This window comes from Geotrypetes seraphini, chromosome 10 (assembly GCF_902459505.1).
Source record: "Geotrypetes seraphini chromosome 10, aGeoSer1.1, whole genome shotgun sequence".
Classification (NCBI taxonomy): Eukaryota; Metazoa; Chordata; class Amphibia; order Gymnophiona; family Dermophiidae; genus Geotrypetes; species Geotrypetes seraphini.
The window spans coordinates 134169025-134186312 of record NC_047093.1 but is presented as its reverse complement, the minus strand read 5'-3'; the positions used below and the strand labels follow the sequence as shown (position 1 = coordinate 134186312).

Here is a 17288-nt window from a genome sequence, read left to right as displayed (position 1 = left end):
AGAGCAGAGTCAATAGGATAATCCAATGGGGTGCATTATAGGAATTTGTTTTTTAAGAAAAGTACCGGTAATGGAGAATGTATAGAGAAGGGCAAAGGACTAGCATTAGAAGGAAAGCAGAAGGATACAGTTGATCAGAGGTATACCTGACTGGTGTCATTTCTGGAATGGCATCAGTCAGAGTTGCAAACACAAAACAAGAAAAAACTGCAGACAATCTGTACAAGATGCAGGCTATGTTTATTATATCAAATATTAAATGCGGTCAAAGATACCACCTTTTTATAAACTAAGGGACCCGACAAGGTCCGTGTTTCGGTAAGCACGCCTTCTTCAGGGGTCCTAACAAATGTAAATAAAAATAATAAAAATAACCAAGAACATGCAATTCATATGTAATTATTGGACGTGTGGTGTGCTAAAGTGATAAGTAATAATCTGTATAATGTGGTGAAAAATCATAGTCTGAAGAAATAATACACAAAAGGTGTTAATGCATGAAAACAGCGCAAAGTGCATAGAGATAAAAGTGTGATTTAAAACATATATGTGTAAAGTATGAAAACATAGAAAACATAAAAGCCAATGAAAGTGCTAATGTGCAATTTGGTGTACTTAAAAGGTGCAGAGTGCTATACGTAGAACAGAACATAAAAAACAAAGAAATTAATTAATGAGATGAAACTGGGGGGGACCTAGCATGGTTGATATGGTTTTGAATCAAACCACAATTTAAATTTAATATAACTAAAATAGAAATAAAATCTTCATGGACATATATTAAAATAAAAAATCAAAACAATTTCTTTATTAAACAGTTAATACAATCACATAGATTGCGCTATAAGACTATATCCTACTTATACCTAGGTGGATTACAGAAAACAAACACGGATGCTGTTTATTTACATAGAAAATGGCATGTTTCATTATCAAATCATTACCATCTTGGTACATGAAAGACCGTGCCTCACATTTACTGTACAAGGTACCAAGTCTAAGCCTTTCCTGTAGCACACGACAGCTCTGACAAACAGTGACCAAGATGATAAAGGGGATGGAACTCCTCTCGAATGAGGAAAGACTAAAACGTTTAGGGCTCTTCAGCTTGGAAAAGAGACGGCTGAGGGGAGATAGGATTGAAGTCTACAAAATCCTGAGTGGAGTAGAACGGGTACAAGTGGATCGATTTTTCACTCTGTCAAAAATTACAAAGACTAGGGGACACTCGATGAAGTTACAGGGAAATACTTTTAAAACCAATAGGAGGAAATTTTTTTTTTTTTTTTCACTCAGGAGAATAGTTAAGCTCTGGAACGCGTTGCCAGAGGTTGTGGTAAGAACAGATAACGTAGCTGGTTTTAAGAAAGGTTTGGACAAGTTCCTGGAGGAAAAGTCCATAGTCTGTTATTGAGAAAGACATGGGGGAAGCCACTGCTTGCCCTGGATTGGTAGGATGGAATATTGCTACAGTTTAAGTCATGGCCAGGTACTAGTGACCTGGATTGGCCCCCGTTAAGGATGGGCTACTGGGCTAGATGGACCATTAGTCTGACTATTCTTATGTTCTTATGGGGAGAGGAGGAATAAAGAGGAGGTTGGGCAGCCTCAAGGCAGCTACGAAAACTGGGACTATTCCTATATCTGTCTGCTATTGGAACAGATACTTTAATGACCAAAGTCCTTTTTTTTTTGGGGGGGGGGGGTTCTCCTTAACCACACCATCTGATTTTCAAGTACTGGATTTTATCCAAGTTTATTTTATATTCGATATACCACATTAGTAATAACATCTATGTGATTTACATGTTAAAATTCAATATAAAATGCATTCATTTTTAAAATTTCTAGACTGCTTAAACCTAAACAGTTTCCATATAAAACATACATAATATTTCATCAAACAATACATAGCACATGCTATTTCAATTGTCAAGTACAATATAACGTCAAGCTTAAAATCCCTCCATATCTCACACATAAACATAACATTCTCAGTAAAGTGCAAAAATATGAAACCATCAAAGTTCTCTTCAATATATAACAACACTGAATCATTCTTCAATTATTTGTTGATGCATTTTTCTGAGTATTGATTGTTGTTAGAATTAATGTTGTCCTGATTTGTTTTAACATTTTATGTATGTAACCGTTTTGATATAAAATGGTATCGAAATTTTTTAAATAAATTTCATAAAAAAGCGTCAAATAGTGTTTTTAGCATTTTTTTTTTTAAAAAAATTGCAGGCAATCCATACAAATCCTCAGAGGGAATTCCAAAGCCTCACCCCCAGCTTTGTGACATAGAAATACATTAACTGTAATAACAGATAAAGAATTTAAAGTAAAAATTGAGTTTAATTGTGTGGGCTTAATTTCAGACTGGCCCTAACAAGGCCTGCTCTGGTCAAAGTTATTAGTCTATCAACCGAAGGCATCCATGAATAGGAATGTTTTCAGGTAATTTTTAAAATTGGTCAAGGCTAGATTCCATTCGGATATAATTTGGGAAGGCATTCCACAATTGTGGACCAATGACCAAAAAGATGCAATCTTGAGTAGACACATATGTCATAAGCCTGTTTGGTGGTACAGTAAGTATGTATTAGTGTCTCGGGTGTCCTGGACGAATCTCAACTCTTTCAGTCTCTTTCTTCTCTCTGTGAAAAACAGAAGATTCCTCCTTCACGAATTATGTAAGGCAAAGAAACAAAGAAGGTGACTGGTTGGTGCTTGATCTCCTTTACTGGATAATATAACACCGACTCAACACGATCGTGTTTCAGCCTCTGGAGTCCGATTCTGTGAACTGAGGAGATGCACAAATGTGTAACACTTTTCTTTTAGTCTTTGAAAAGACTTTTATTTGTACGCCTGTAGGCAATAAAGCGTGGTTGTTTGATGTAAAATGAAGTTCAACCAGAGATGGTAAACCAGTTCCAATACTTGTATGAATTGAAGGGCCTGCATGTATCCACTACCCTATTTCCAGTAACACAGGAAATTCTTGTCCTTCAATCATTTTTCAATTGTGTAACTATTTCACGCTAATCTTACATCTCGGCTCTTTTTTCTTCAGAATCTCACTTGCTAGGACCCAATCAACCAACATTATCTATAATAGATCTGTAGAAGATACCCACTGTACGAGTCCTTGTGTCATAAAGGCACATTCCAATCCTGTAATGGACATAGAATAAAAGCCCCTGAAAGTCGACACTGTAGACTCTTGATTATAAATGAGGAATGGTAGAAAATTTCCATACAACCCATTGCTATAAGTCCCAAGCCTGCTTCAGATCTTGTAACGAATATGGATATAAACTGTTTCGGATCAATTTTTTCCTCACATGGGTCTTTTGATGCGTCACTAGGTTTGAAGAGTCACTGAAACATTTCTCACATTCTGGACATTTATATGGCCGCTCCCCTGTGTGGGTCCGTTGATGCCTAACCAAATGGGAGGACTGGTTGAAGCTCTTCTCACATTCATTGCACTTGTAGGGTCTCTCACCCGTGTGAGTCCTGTGATGCTTCAGATAGTTGGACTTCTCGCTAAAGCTCTTGCCACATTCTGTACACTTGTATGGCCGCTCCCCTGTGTGAGTTCTCAAGTGAGTAATGAGACTCGATTGTTTGGTCAAGGTTTTCTCACACTGTTCACATTTATAGAGCTGTCCTCTCCCTTTCTGCGCTCTGGATTTCTTTGGATTCTCAATAGTTTTATTTTGCGTGTCCATGTTTTCACTGTGGGTTCTTGGATGGACTGCCAGTTTGTCCACAGACCTCTGACAGACTGAGAATTTATCCAGGACCTTTCTGGAAGGGTTTGTTTGTTTCCTTTTGGACCTGGGTTGTCCTTCACAGGGATCGCTGTGATCAACAGCTGCTTCGATTAATGGTTTTCTGAGAGCCCTTCCATCATCATTCTCCATTCTTTTACAGTACAGAGGTTCACCATCTATTCGGGAAAAGAAATGGAAATTGTTTCGCCAATCACAGCATAAACTAAGCAAAAAAAAAAAAAAGACAGACTTCAAGAGAAAACCTCACAAGCTTGAGTCTTTTGTTAGAAATGAGAGGTAGGGCTAATGAGAAAGAAAAACCATGGATTATACCTGGTCACGTCTTAACAATGAACTTATGTAGTCTTGAAAGTTTATGTATCAAACAGATTTATGTGTATGTAGCCCATATCATACAATTACTGAGTTAAAATGAAGCATATAAAGTTAAAACATTTTATAGAGAAAATAAAACGTTTAAAGTAAGTCACACACATTATGTTATTGCTTAATATGTGTTTTATATTAATGCATGAGTTTTGATGTTGAAATGCTTATCTGTATATGTACAGTAGAGTCTCTGTTAACCAGGACTGTCACACAACCGGCAAAAATAAATCACCGGTGGGAAAAATAAAGGTCCCCCAAAGCACCAGTGGCAGTGCCTAGAGCTGGTGTAAATATTAACATGCAAAGGTCAGTTACATATGTAACATAAGAAAACCTAAGAGAAGATAAGAAATTTTGATAATTATGTGCATAAGTAGGAGCTCCACCCATGTAAACCCCCTCCCAGACTCACTCCTCCCTTGCCTATCTGTAGGTTGCCATTGCCACTGGCAGGCCTATCTTACCACACTTGTGTGTTTTTTTGGCAAAAGCGATCCCCAGTTGCTTCTCCACATTCAATGGCAACAGTCAAAATGGCTGTCACGAAACTGCAACTAGAGGTTGCAGTAACCATTTTGGGATTGGATCTGGCATGGGAAAGGAGTGACTTAGATCTCAATAAAACACCAGCATTCATATATAAGTGCCTAATACCATATAATCCTGTGAGAACCTTAAGATCAAATGAACAAAACTTATTAACTATCCCTTCACTTAAGATCATAAATACAAGACGCCAATTTATTTTTTCAGTGACCGCGCCACAGACCTGGAACGCTCTCACAATTTATTTACAAAGGGAGCAGGACCTAGGAAAATTCAAAAGTAATTTAAAAACTTTTCTTTTTAAAGATGCCTTTGATATTTAATTTCTTAATACCCAGGTCATTGATTTTATTCTATTAATATGCTTTTATTTTTTGTTCCCTTATGTATCTTTCCTTTTTTTGTTCTACTTTCCTATATTAGATTGTATTTCACTATCCCTTTTTTACCTTATGTTATGAATTTGATGAGTTAATTTTTAACCTATTGTATTGTCTTAAGTTTGTATTGTATTTTTTGTTTGTTCCCCTTTGAATGTATTTTAAATTGTTCATCGCTTAGAACTAAGCGATTAATCAAAAGAATTAATAAACTTGAAACTTGATCTCTCCTGCCCATGCTGGCTACAGTCTCAAAATGGCTGCTATGACCTCTAGTGGCAAATCTTGTGAGATTGCTGCTGGAAATTGTTGCCGTCATTTTGACTGTGTACACAAGATGGACAGAAGTATCTGGGGTTCTCTCCTGTCCTGACTCACCAAAACGATGAACAAAGGAGCAGAGAAGACCAGAACTTCAAACTGAAGCTTTTAATGTCAACAATAGGAAGTGGAACAAGAAAAACAGACTCAACATGGACTGTGTTTCGGCTACAAAACCTGCACTAAAAGCCAAATATCATCTCACAATAACAAACTTCTCTTTATTATGACAGGGGTTGCTATACAGCTTATTTTAAGGAATTGGAAAAACTGGGATTGATTGAACTATACCTTTTGGTGGGAGTCTTTGTGTCATGTCTTTAAAACGGAACGTATTATGGCTATAAAACAGGGGCATTATAAGAAGTTTCTGAGGATTTGGGAGCCAATGACAACATTTTGCAGAGTTATTGTTGATTTTGCCCTTTGATCATGCACGTCCAGGGTGGGTGGGTGGGAGTGGGGATTGGAAAATATTTTTTAATTCTTTGAGTGCAATTTTTGAATATAAGTATGGGAGGGTGATATCTATTTGTCATAGATTACAATTTTGATTGAATTTAAGTGCTTTTATAGTGTAATATGATTGTACAATATGTTGAACTTATTTATGGCTTCAAAGTGAATAAAGATATTTTTTTTAAAAGTTCTCAGGTTATCCATTCAACAATTAGACAATAGAAATAAGCTAATGTAGTAATCTAATTCAATGAACATTCTCATCCAAAAATTTGTTTGAAGGTCTGGTGGTCTCAGATCCTTTTAGTTTTGTGCAGAGTTTTGTCATCTTCTTTTTGTTTTCCTCCTGACTCACCAAAGACCACAAGAGAGGTAAGGTAGGCCTGGGGATGACAGCCTATGGCAGGTCCAGGAAGGAAGGAAGGGAGTGAGGGAAGACAAAAGTGGGAGCATAAGCTCCTGTGTCCAGTTTTAACTCTCTGTGTCCCTGTTCCCTTCATGGCCACAACCATCTCTTCTGTGTCCCTGCCCCCCCCCCCCCAATGTCTTGCCTCTTTCCATCCTCCTGTACCCTGACCCCTCTCTTCTCTGTGATCTGACATCCTTGTCAACCTCCATTGGTCCAGTATCTCCATTTATTCTCTCTGCTTCCCCACCCCCAGTCCAGCATCTTCCTCCTATTTCTTCCAGATCTCTCTCTCTCTCTCTCTCTCTTTCCTCTGCTTCTCAGCCTGGTTCCAGCATCTGCCTCCTCTCTTCCTCCTTTCTTTGTTCCAGGGTTCTCTCTCTCTTCCCTTCCCTTTGCTCACCCTCAGGTCTAGCACCTTTCCCCTATCCCCAGTTAAGCATCTCTCCACCCGATTGGCTCCAGCTCATTTCTTAGCTCCCTTCCAGGTGCTGAAATTTGCAGCAGAGAGAACCAGCAGGGCCTTTCCTGTGCACATTCTGTGCCCACAGGATGTTGCATCAGAGATATGGAATATGCCCCCCCCCCCCCCCCGACTTAAGTAGTAGCTTTCAGTCTCTCTCTGCAATGACTTATAGCATGTAGAGACCTGATAAGAGGGAGCTGAGGAACTGGAGCTGAAGGGATTGTGATCCTGGGGGCAGAGGGGGTAATTCAGGTGTGCACAGATTTAGGTGGCTGCAAGAATTTACTGGAATCACTCAATGGTAGGTATCCCCTGCTATGTTATATAAATGTTCTTCTGTGCTGCCTATTATAATAAAGAAAAATGGGGAGACCCAATGATCCACAGTGAAAACAATCCACCAATGAAAAGAAAACAAAAAACTGTGGATACAGATGTTCTGGAGATAATTTATTAAACACTGACATAAAACCATGAAAATTCAATTAAAAAAGTACAATGATAAAAATCCAACCGAACCCTACACGGTCCATGTTTCGGCAAACACGCCTTCCTTAGGGATCCAATGGTTTGCAAACTCACATATAAAGAATTGGACTGAAAACAGTCTATTATCTTTAAACCTGTGAGCAAAGAACACCGCAGCTATCCTGTACTTCAGCAACATTTCCAATATTTTCCCAATAACTGAAGTGAAGCTTACTGGCCTGTAGTTTCCCGCTTCATCTATACAACCACTTTTGTGAAGAGGGACCACATCCGCTCCTCTCCCATCTCTAAAGATTTTTTTTACAAACCTTTAAGAGGACCCGCCAGAACCTCTCGGAGCTTCTTCAATATCCTGAGATGGATCCTGTCCAGTCCCACAGCTTTGTCCACCTTCAATTTTTCAACTTGTTTATAAACACTTTGTTCCATGAACGGTGCTGTATCCATTCCATTCTCAGGTGTCTAACTTAAGATTGAAATGCGCTATGCGCCACGTTCCTCAGTACCTATGCTTTAGGCGCCATGTGAAGAATTGAGGCCGCGGTCTCCCAAATTCCCAGGTTGCAGAAATTTCGGCATGCAAATATGAATGTAGATCACAGATCCAGGAGTAAACTAATTAGCCAATTAGGTGATAACAGTCAACAACTGTTGTTAACAAAATCTTGGCAGTAATTGGAACTGCCCTGCACCCTATTCTCTAACATGTGCATCTCCTTCATTATGCATGTAACTCCAAAGAGGGTGTGGGGGGAAGAGGTGGACCGCCCTGGGTGCTGTGCTTGAGGGGTGCAAGGACCTCTCCTCCCTCTGCTCCGCTCCTTCCCAATTCTTCCCTGCCGCACACGAGCCTTCACTTCCTTGCCCCGTAACTCTAGCTACAACCTGCTGCTTGCGCCAGACTCGACTCGCCCTCTGACATTACTTCCTAGTTGCAGACTCTTGCATATGCATTGGGTCAGTTCTCATGCATGTCCGGATGCCATCTCGGGCGGGCTGGGCAGAACAGGGTGTGACAGAGGGGGATCTGGGCGGTCCTGGGGATTTAGCCATGGGTCTTGATTTTCCTGAAGGAAAATCTGGTAACCGTACCTTAGGGGCCCCCTATTTATGCCAGGGTTTTCTTGGCCTAGATACTGGTGCCTAAGTCCAAAACAGATGCGTACATGAAAAACACGCCCATAAACTGCCCCCTAACCATGCCTAGGCACCTACCATCCAATTAATTTTAAGACAGTTATGAGGTGCTAGTTGCTTGTTATTGGCGCCAATTAAGCTTCTTAAATAATTAAATTAAGCTCCTAGATTGGCTAGGTGTATCAATCTAGGTGCCTAACTTTACACATCTTTTACTACTATGAACGCACTACACTTGTATTCTAAATAGGACGCTCCATGCAGTGAGCCTTTTACGAAGTTCTAGCTTAGCACGGATCATTCTGGAGCCTACTTTGGGGGCCATTTATTGAATCTAGCCCAGTATATTTTGGAGTGCAGTTGGGTGCTCACAGAATATGTTGGGGAACAAGAGGCAGAGAGTAGGTTTAAATGGCTAAAGTGCCTAAGTTTGACTTCTGCCCACATCAGCTAAACAGAAATCCAGATGTTGTCCTTTTCTTGGAAGCTCCTCTTTACTGCACCTGTGTATAAAAATCTGTTTTTCATCTCGTTGTGCCCCACAGGATTGTAATAACAGTTCCTCCTGATTACTGCTCTGAAGTGTTAGTTAGATTGTTGACCTTGGATCAAGGTCTTTCTATGGTGGTTTACATTTTGTCTGAAATCACAGAGGAAAATACCTGGTTGTTTTTCCATATAGCTTTTAAAGAACTGGTTTTGCTTTTAAAGAGCTGTTTTTGGGGACTGTGTAGAGAGTCAGACAGTATTACTCTCACTAGGAGATGGTCACATCACCATCAATGCGTATGGATCTCACAGCCATGCCAATAGCTTGGTGACCCGAGAATGGTAATTTCTGGCTCATCTGATCAAAAAAACTACATCACCAGCACCTAAGCCTGGAAAATCTGACTCCGGTAAGCGCTATGTTGATCCTTCTCTCTTTCATGTTTCTGATTGTTGTTGCTCATCTATTTGAGAAAGCTGGAATCAAGCTACTGGGTTTAACCTGAAAATCAGACAAGACCTGTCCATGTCCATGTACCATAAGGAACGGAGACCTGATCCTTGGTGAATCTTACGAGATTCACATGCAAAGTAATCCCCTTGGTTCTACAAACTTCAAGAGCCTCCAGCTTCTACGGATTGCTTTTGTAAGTAGCTTCTTGAAGCTTAAATCAAGTTATGAGTGAAAACGTTGAACAGGGTAATAGAAACATGACATCAAATAAAGGACAAATGGTCCATCCAGTCTGCTCATCTGCAGCATCCACTATCTCCTCCTCTCCCTATGAGGAGGAGATTAGTGGATGCTCACCTTTACTGTCTATTGACAATGACAACTACAACACATATGCTGCATCAAATAAATGTTAAATTAATAAGTTAAAAAGTCAGCTTACAACATTGGCATCAGTAAGATGAATATACAGCAAATGTGCCAAGTGGAGGAAACGACCAAAAGCTAGCAAGTTTGTAGAAGTCTCAATCCACTCTGGCTTGGATACATTAAGCTTGCTTGTTTATAGAATATTAACATGGCTACTCTGATTGGTGGATACATAGTCAGTCTGATTGGTTATTACACTTTCAAATTAACTAATTATTTGCCATGTCAGGCAACTTTGGATCATTCCAAGGCTTAGGTGGTGTCACAAATGACTTCCCTATCTCCCATGACAGAGTGTTTTTTGGTACTTTATATCCTAGACCAGTGGTAGGCAATTTCGGTCTTTCGAGAGCCGGAGCCAGGTCAGGTTTCAGGATATCTAACAATAAAATATGCATGAGATAGATTTAGGAGGCTAGTGCATGCAAATCCATCTCATACATATTCATTGTGGATATCCTGAAAACCAGATCTAGCTCAGGCTCTCGAGGACTGGAATTGCCTACCCCTGTCTTAGACCATCTGGACATGGGCCCCTCCCTTCTCAGTAGCCATTCTTGCTTCTGCTGTCTTGGATATTGTGGTTATCAGTTCCTTTAGCTTGTTGTGTTCTTAGGTCATATGAGTTATTTCCAGTCTCCACCCTGTAACTATCTATACAGGGCAGATCATCTTGACCTGCTGTGGCCACCAGTGTTTTTTTCTTGGAATTTTCCACAGCAGCTGTCTGCATATTGTTCAAATTCATGTTGGTTCATAGTCAGGCAGTTTTTGTATCAGAGATGAAGTCTTTAGAATCCATTTTTTGTTACATGACCTATTTTTCCTAAGTGCGACAGATCAAAGGTCCCCCAAGCACAGTATTCTGTTTCCAACAGTGGCCAACCCAGGTCCCAAGTACCTAGCTAGATCCCAAGTAGTAAAACTCCTCCACTCTACTCCTTAGACCTTGTTTTATTTACGAGGGTGGTTTGAAAAGTTTGATAAAAAAAAGCAAGTTAAACAACATAGTCTCCATGGAGGACTATACTCTTAGTCCAGTGAGTTTCTAGTTTTGTTGTATTGTAGGAAAAATAGCTTATGAAAAAAACCTGGGAACTCACTGGACTAAGCCTACAACCTTCCATGGAGACTACGTTGTTTAACTTCCTTTTTTACCAAACATTTCAAACCACCCTCGTACTGGGATTTATTAACTACTTTTCATGAAGGGATTCACCCAAGGTGTGTTCTGCAGGTACAGCTTAACAAAACGCTTACAATTTGGTTAACAGCTTAATAATAGTAAAATGATCAATTATAAGCTTAAATACAATCGAGGAGGTAAACTTGGAATTAAATCCATTTAAACAGCACTATAAAGCAATCATATAATAGAGATATGTTAAATGAAAGCAGAATACAAATGAAACAGCTCATAGAATCCAAATACAAGATTCTTGCCGTTTGGGCAATTTTAACAAAGCTATTTGGTATTTTATACTGCAGATTAAGCCATAGTAGCATTAAAAAAAAAAAGCATACCACCAATGGCACTTAATAATTTCCCAAATGCAGCCTGAGTGACAAAAAAATACTAGATGATTTCGATGGGAATCAGGGAGGGACATAAGAGGTGTCAGGAACAGAGGATACTGAAAGAATTTAAGAAAGTTCTAGTGGCTCTGCTGTCTTATCTATCTAATGCTTCTCCAGAAGGAAACTTTCCTTTGGTCAATGGCTGCCGTAAATTGGAGAACTTGAGTTGACATCCAGCACTGCCTTTCGTAAGAGTGAAGTTCATCTCTGACATTCTATGCACATTGTGGCCGGGCCAGACCCCATGTAGGTGGGAAACCCCGGCTCGGATCATAGGTAGATTTTTAGGAGCGCCTTTTATATGGTTGGTCAAAGAAAAAACCTGGAGACTGGACTTCTAGCAAAACTTCCTTGGGTTTATTAACGTACAAGCCAAAACATCACTGCATGCACATTTGTCACTGGACACAGTCATTGAGTCCACAGTATATTACATAAGTCCCGGGCACGCTGGATGTGCCTCGGCCTGTGACTGTCAATATTCCTCAGTGCATTGAAATCATACCCCCAAAAAAAAACCAGAAAAAAAAATGCTTCTGCAGCTTCTTCACTGACTCTGAAGCATCCCCTCTCAGGACTAAGAATTCTCCCAACCCAAACTGGTTTATTAATTCACAGCTGAGCACAACAGGTGTCAGCAAGCTTTCCCCTATACTTTGTAGAAAAAAAAAACTTTTTGGCTTTTATTATTTTTCCTCTTTCTCTCCTAGTCCCTCCCTTTGAAGGACGTTCACAACCTGAACCCAGGTTGTGCGGGCAAACCTCCCTTATGCTAAAGGTCTTATCGCCCACCCGAACATGCCTCTAACATCCAGAATTTTAATTCAAAGGGCACTTAAGAGAACTGAGGTTCAAAAAATTATTTTGGCATTACTTAATTAGGCACTGCTGCCAGTGCCTTTTCCAGCTCAAGACTCCATGTCCATGTCCTTTCTCAAACATGTATTCTCCAGAGCCGTCCTCACTGAGCATTTCCCAGGCTGGCTCCAGGGGATTAGGGCTCTCTATGAAGTCCTGCACTTCTGCGGGTTCTTCCCATCCCCCTCTTTGAATAACTGCCAGCCCTCTCAAATCATTTTCCCCTTCAGGAACAATCTCCAGCCCCTCACCCCAAAATGTGTTAGGAAAGTGATTGTACTTCCCTGGAGTTAATCTCTCTCCCCGGGTGGGCTGGTCCTGGAAACTTTCTTAGCTGGCTTCTGGCTGAAGGGAGATAGCAGCTATCGTGGTTTGCTGCTGAGCTCCTATAATCAGGAACAGGTGAGAGCCTCCTCCTCCTCCCTGATTACTCTGCCTTCTGAATACTTCTTATTTGAGGTTTGCTTGGTTGCAAGGCTCGGTGACCAGCTCCACCCCCTTCTACCTGGATTCCTCTAACCTGGGGAAAGGAGTAATAGGGACTGGCATGTGGTTTCAGTGCCCTCCCTTCCTGAATTCTGAGCTGACCCCACCCCTGCTTTCCGACATGTTATTTGGTTGTGCTACTCTGCTGCTTTTACCAGGAGAAACAGGCTTTATTTTAGAGCTTACAGCCTTAAGGGCAGTATTTCTGACTGGACCCCCAGTCTTTTTACCTGTGACAGGAGCTTTCCTGTCACAACATACAAGTAGAGATAGCGATCACTTCTGGTGACCCAAGGTGGAATTACAGAGTGAATGGTCTTCCAGAATGGTAGTTTTGAATAACATCCTTGATGTAAATTTTTGACCTTTGCAGCTGCTCCAATGTTTCTTTTTACCATTCTCCTCATGTTATCATAGTCACCTTTTTTACAGTTAAGTGCTGTTGTATTGGATTTCCTGTGTGAACTTATTCCAAGGATTATGTTTAAATGATTTTTATTATTCCAGCAGTAAGAAGCAAATACAAACAGTAGTACCATTCAGGAAATAACATTTTCAACAATATAATCAGTTCCCCTCCCATCCCCCCCCCCCAAGAATCCATGGCCAGTCCAACAGCTGAGAGTGGGAATAAAATCTTAAAGATTCAAAAAGTCTACTGCGAGCATGCGGTGTGAGGTCCTGCCAGAAGTGCTCCCACACCTGACAAAATTTGCGACCCGGGCCAAGAGTCAAGTCTCCCACCATGCGTCTCTCCAGTGTTGCTTGCACTATCATTAGGGATCTTCATTGTGCATATGATGGGGGATCACGGGAGAGCCAGTTTGTGAGGATGGCTTTTTTCCCCATCAAAAAGGGCTCGGGGTTGGGCGAGGCTATAAAATACAAATAACCGCCCTCGGTTGCAGAAGCCATCGCCTTCCCCAAAGCGATGTGGTATATAGGCCAAGATGTCTCCAAAACTGTTGGATTGCGGAGCAGGGCCCAAAACATGTGACTCAAAGATGCATGAGCCTGGGGCCCACTCCTTTTTCAACATATTCATAGGGGGATCTGACTCAGGGGCTCTAGGGTAAAATAACATTATTCGCCGACGACGCTAAACTATGCAGATATAGTAAGTGAATGTAATTTACAGGATAGTATGGCACAGGACCTGCTTACATTGGAAAGATGGTCCTCGACCTGGCAGCTGGGCTTCAACGCTGGGAAATGTAAGGTTATGCACCTCGGAAGCGGTAATCCATGCAGAAATTACACCTTGAATGGAGAAACTTTAACTAGTACTTCGGCGGAACGAGACCTAGGAGTAATCATCAGTGCAGACATGAAAACTGCCAATCAAGTGGAGAAGGCTTCATCTAAAGCAAGGCAGATGATGGGATGTATCAATAGAAGCTTTGTCAGCAAGAAGCCTGAAGTCATAATGCCATTGTAGAGAACCATGGTGAGACCTCATCTGGAATACTGTGTACAATTCTGGAGGCCACATTACCGTAAAGATGTGCTTAGAATCGAGTCGGTTCAACGGATGGCCACCAGGAGGATCTCGTGGCTCAAAGGTCTCTCGTACGAGGAGAGACTAAACAAACTACAGCTCTACACTCTAGAAGAACGTAGGGAGAGGGGAGACATGATTGAGACATTTAAATACATCACAGGACGTATCGAGATGGAAGATGATATCTTCTTTCTCAGGGGACCCTCTGCCACTAGAAGGCATCCGCTCAAACTCAGGGACGGGAAATTTCATAGCGACATCAGGAAGTATTTCTTCACAGAAAGAGTGGTTGACCGTTGGAATGAGCTTCCAGCGCAGGTGATCGAGGCCAGCAGCGTGCTGGACTTTAAGAATAAATGGGATACCTATGTGGGATCCCTACGAGGGTGGAACTGAAACATCGGTTGCTAGGTATAGACTTAAGAGGATGGGTCAGCAGACTTGATGGACTTTAAGAATAAATGGGACTTTAAGAATAAATGGGATGCCTATAGGGGATCCCTAAGAGGGTGAATCTGATTAAATAGTCACTAGGTATAGACTTAAGAGGAAGGGTCAGTAGGGTGGGCAGACTTGATGGGCTATAGCCCTTTTCTGCCGTCATCTTCTATGTTTCTATGTTTCTATGCATTTCGGGCAAGAATGCGACGCAGTAATCCCCATCCGGGCTGCACGTTCCGATGGAATGTAAAGTTTAAGAACAATTTTTCAATTGCATTTCCCAGTGAGTAATATTGGGTGACACCTTCTGAATGTTCTTCAGGACCCGTTGTAACTGTTGAGCAGTCAACTGGCAATGCAAGTCCTCAGCCCACGCTGTCGCTAATATATCCAGATTCGTACTTGGTTGGCAATCCCGGATCCCCACAATATGAAATCGTAGAGGAATCCTCTGTTGGGCTGAAAGGCTGAAGAGTTCTGATAGCGCCTCCCTGCAGACTTCAGTAAGGGCAGCCACTGGGAGGGACTGAACATAGTGACGGATCTGGTAATAGGCGAAGAGATCATTAGCCTGTAGGTCAAAAGTTTGTTGCAGCTCGGCAAATGTGACCAGGCTCCCCTCCTCCGAAAACAGGTGAAAAAGATATTGTAGACCTTGTGCTTGCCACCTAAGAAAGGTGGCATTTTGCATGCCCGGCTGGAAAGCTCCATTGCCCAGTATAGGCAAATATAAAGACACCCTAGAAGACAAGTTGGCTGTTTTACAGACCCATCTCCATGTCCTTCTGGCCGGCGTAAAAATGGGGTAGTGAGACACCAAAGGACGCATCCTTGGATCCGCCACATGTAGAAAATAGCTCACATGGAACGGAGCCAGCAAAGATAACTCCAGTGGTGTAGCAGAAAAATCAGATGTGCCTCTAAATGTTCATCCTGGATTACCTGGGAGTAATAGTCCCTTAAAAAAGGACTAAGCTGTCCTGAGAGCAGTTTATAAAATTCTGCCGTAAAGCCATCCGGCCCTGGAGCCGAAAAATTTCATTGATTGTGGATAGCTTTATGTAGTTCTTTAGGGGTGATGGGTGCATTAAGAAACCTAGCATCCGAGTCAGAGAGCGGCTGTAAACCGGAATCCGTGAAATAGTCCTTAATAAGGGGTTCAGCTCCCGAGTCCCGGCGCCCATATATCTTCCCGAAGTGGGACTGAAAAAGTTGTGCAATGTGTTCAGTAGTGTGGTGAAATTGGCCCGTACTATCCCTCAATCCCAGAACATAACGGTGACCCCGCACCTGGGAAGTCAAGCGGGCTAATAACATCCCTGCCCGATTTCCATAGCGATGGTAGCGAAATTTTTGATACGAGAGCATTTTCACCGTGCGCTCATGTATATAGGAGTTGAGGGTCGTTTCCACAGAAGCTAAGTGTTCCCTAGCATGGCGGGTTGGGAACAGGGTATACTGACGCTTAGCGCTTGCTAGTTCTTTTTACAAACGCAGTATTCCCCGGGACAAACGGCGATTACGCGCTATTACATAAGCTATACAATCTCCTCTGAGCACCACCTTAGCCGTGCTCCAAAACAGTGTCGGATCATTGCTATGCTGACCATTAAAGTCTAGGAATTCACCCCATTTAGTCGTTAGGTATGTTTTGAAATGGTCATCAGAAAATAGATAACTAGGGAAGCGCCTACGTACAGGTCCGCGTAAACCGAAGCCCACATTCACATCTAGCCAGATCATCGCGTGATGTGAAATCACCGCCGGGCCTATTACCGCTGTATCCACATTTAGAAATGCTCTGCGCGTGGTAAGGATGTAATCTATCCTAGATTGTGTTATGTGCTCTGGAGAGGTGTGTGTAATCCTGTTCAGTGGTATGGAGAATTCTCCACGGGTCCACCAGATCTAACGTGGCGCAAAGATAGGGCAAGCCTCTGGTATGAGATATACTCGCACCAGGTCCCAGCTGAGAACGATCACAAGTCGGGTCAAACACCTGATTGAAATCCCCTGCAATGTATACCGGATCAGTAACCCGCCCAAGAAGCATGGCAGTGTGACCCTCAAAGAAGGAATGGTCATAGGTATTAGGTGCATATACATTCATCAAGTAAAAGGAATATGTGCCTACTGACAACTGCGGCCCTGTGGGTCCGAGGCTACTACTTTCGCAGTGTAAGGCAATGTCTTACTAATCAGTATCGCCACCCCTGCCCGCTTATGAGTTGAAGATGCTGCATGCACTGCGGCTACCCAGGACCTCCTCAATTTCTGATGTTCCAAGTCTGTAAGTCGGGTTTCTTGCAGACAGGCTATGTCGACCTTATGTCGTTTGAGTTGTGTTAAAATTTTTGTTCGTTTTATGGGAGAGGTAATGCCCGAAACATTCCAGGATACTATTCTCAAAGTGTTAGCCAGAAGTACCAAAGGGGCTAGTACAAACATATAAAATGCTAAGTGTGGAAAAAATCCACCCCGGGTTCCCAGCCATACCCAGGGCAGCCACATGACGCTCAGGACTTGCCCGAGGAGCACCAGTACCATGGTAAATGTCAGGTGCAGGAGTCTCGCAACAGGATCTGATCCCACCCTTCCCAATAATCGAAAGAATACCAGCAGCAACCACGTAGGCCAAGGACTCCCCCCCCCCTGGAACCCCAACCCCCCCTC

The 17288-nt window shown here is 42.0% G+C and overlaps 1 protein-coding gene across 1 annotated transcript in view; it reads left to right on the top strand.

Moving 5' to 3' along the window:
* LOC117368586 overlaps positions 1 to 17288 on the top strand; it is a 78708-nt gene that overhangs the window by 35212 nt on the left and 26208 nt on the right. The window contains exons 7-8 of the mRNA XM_033962316.1: positions 8193 to 8324; positions 9114 to 9210. Coding sequence (XP_033818207.1) covers positions 8193 to 8324; positions 9114 to 9210 — 229 coding nt within the window. The remainder of the gene's footprint in view (positions 1 to 8192; positions 8325 to 9113; positions 9211 to 17288) is intronic.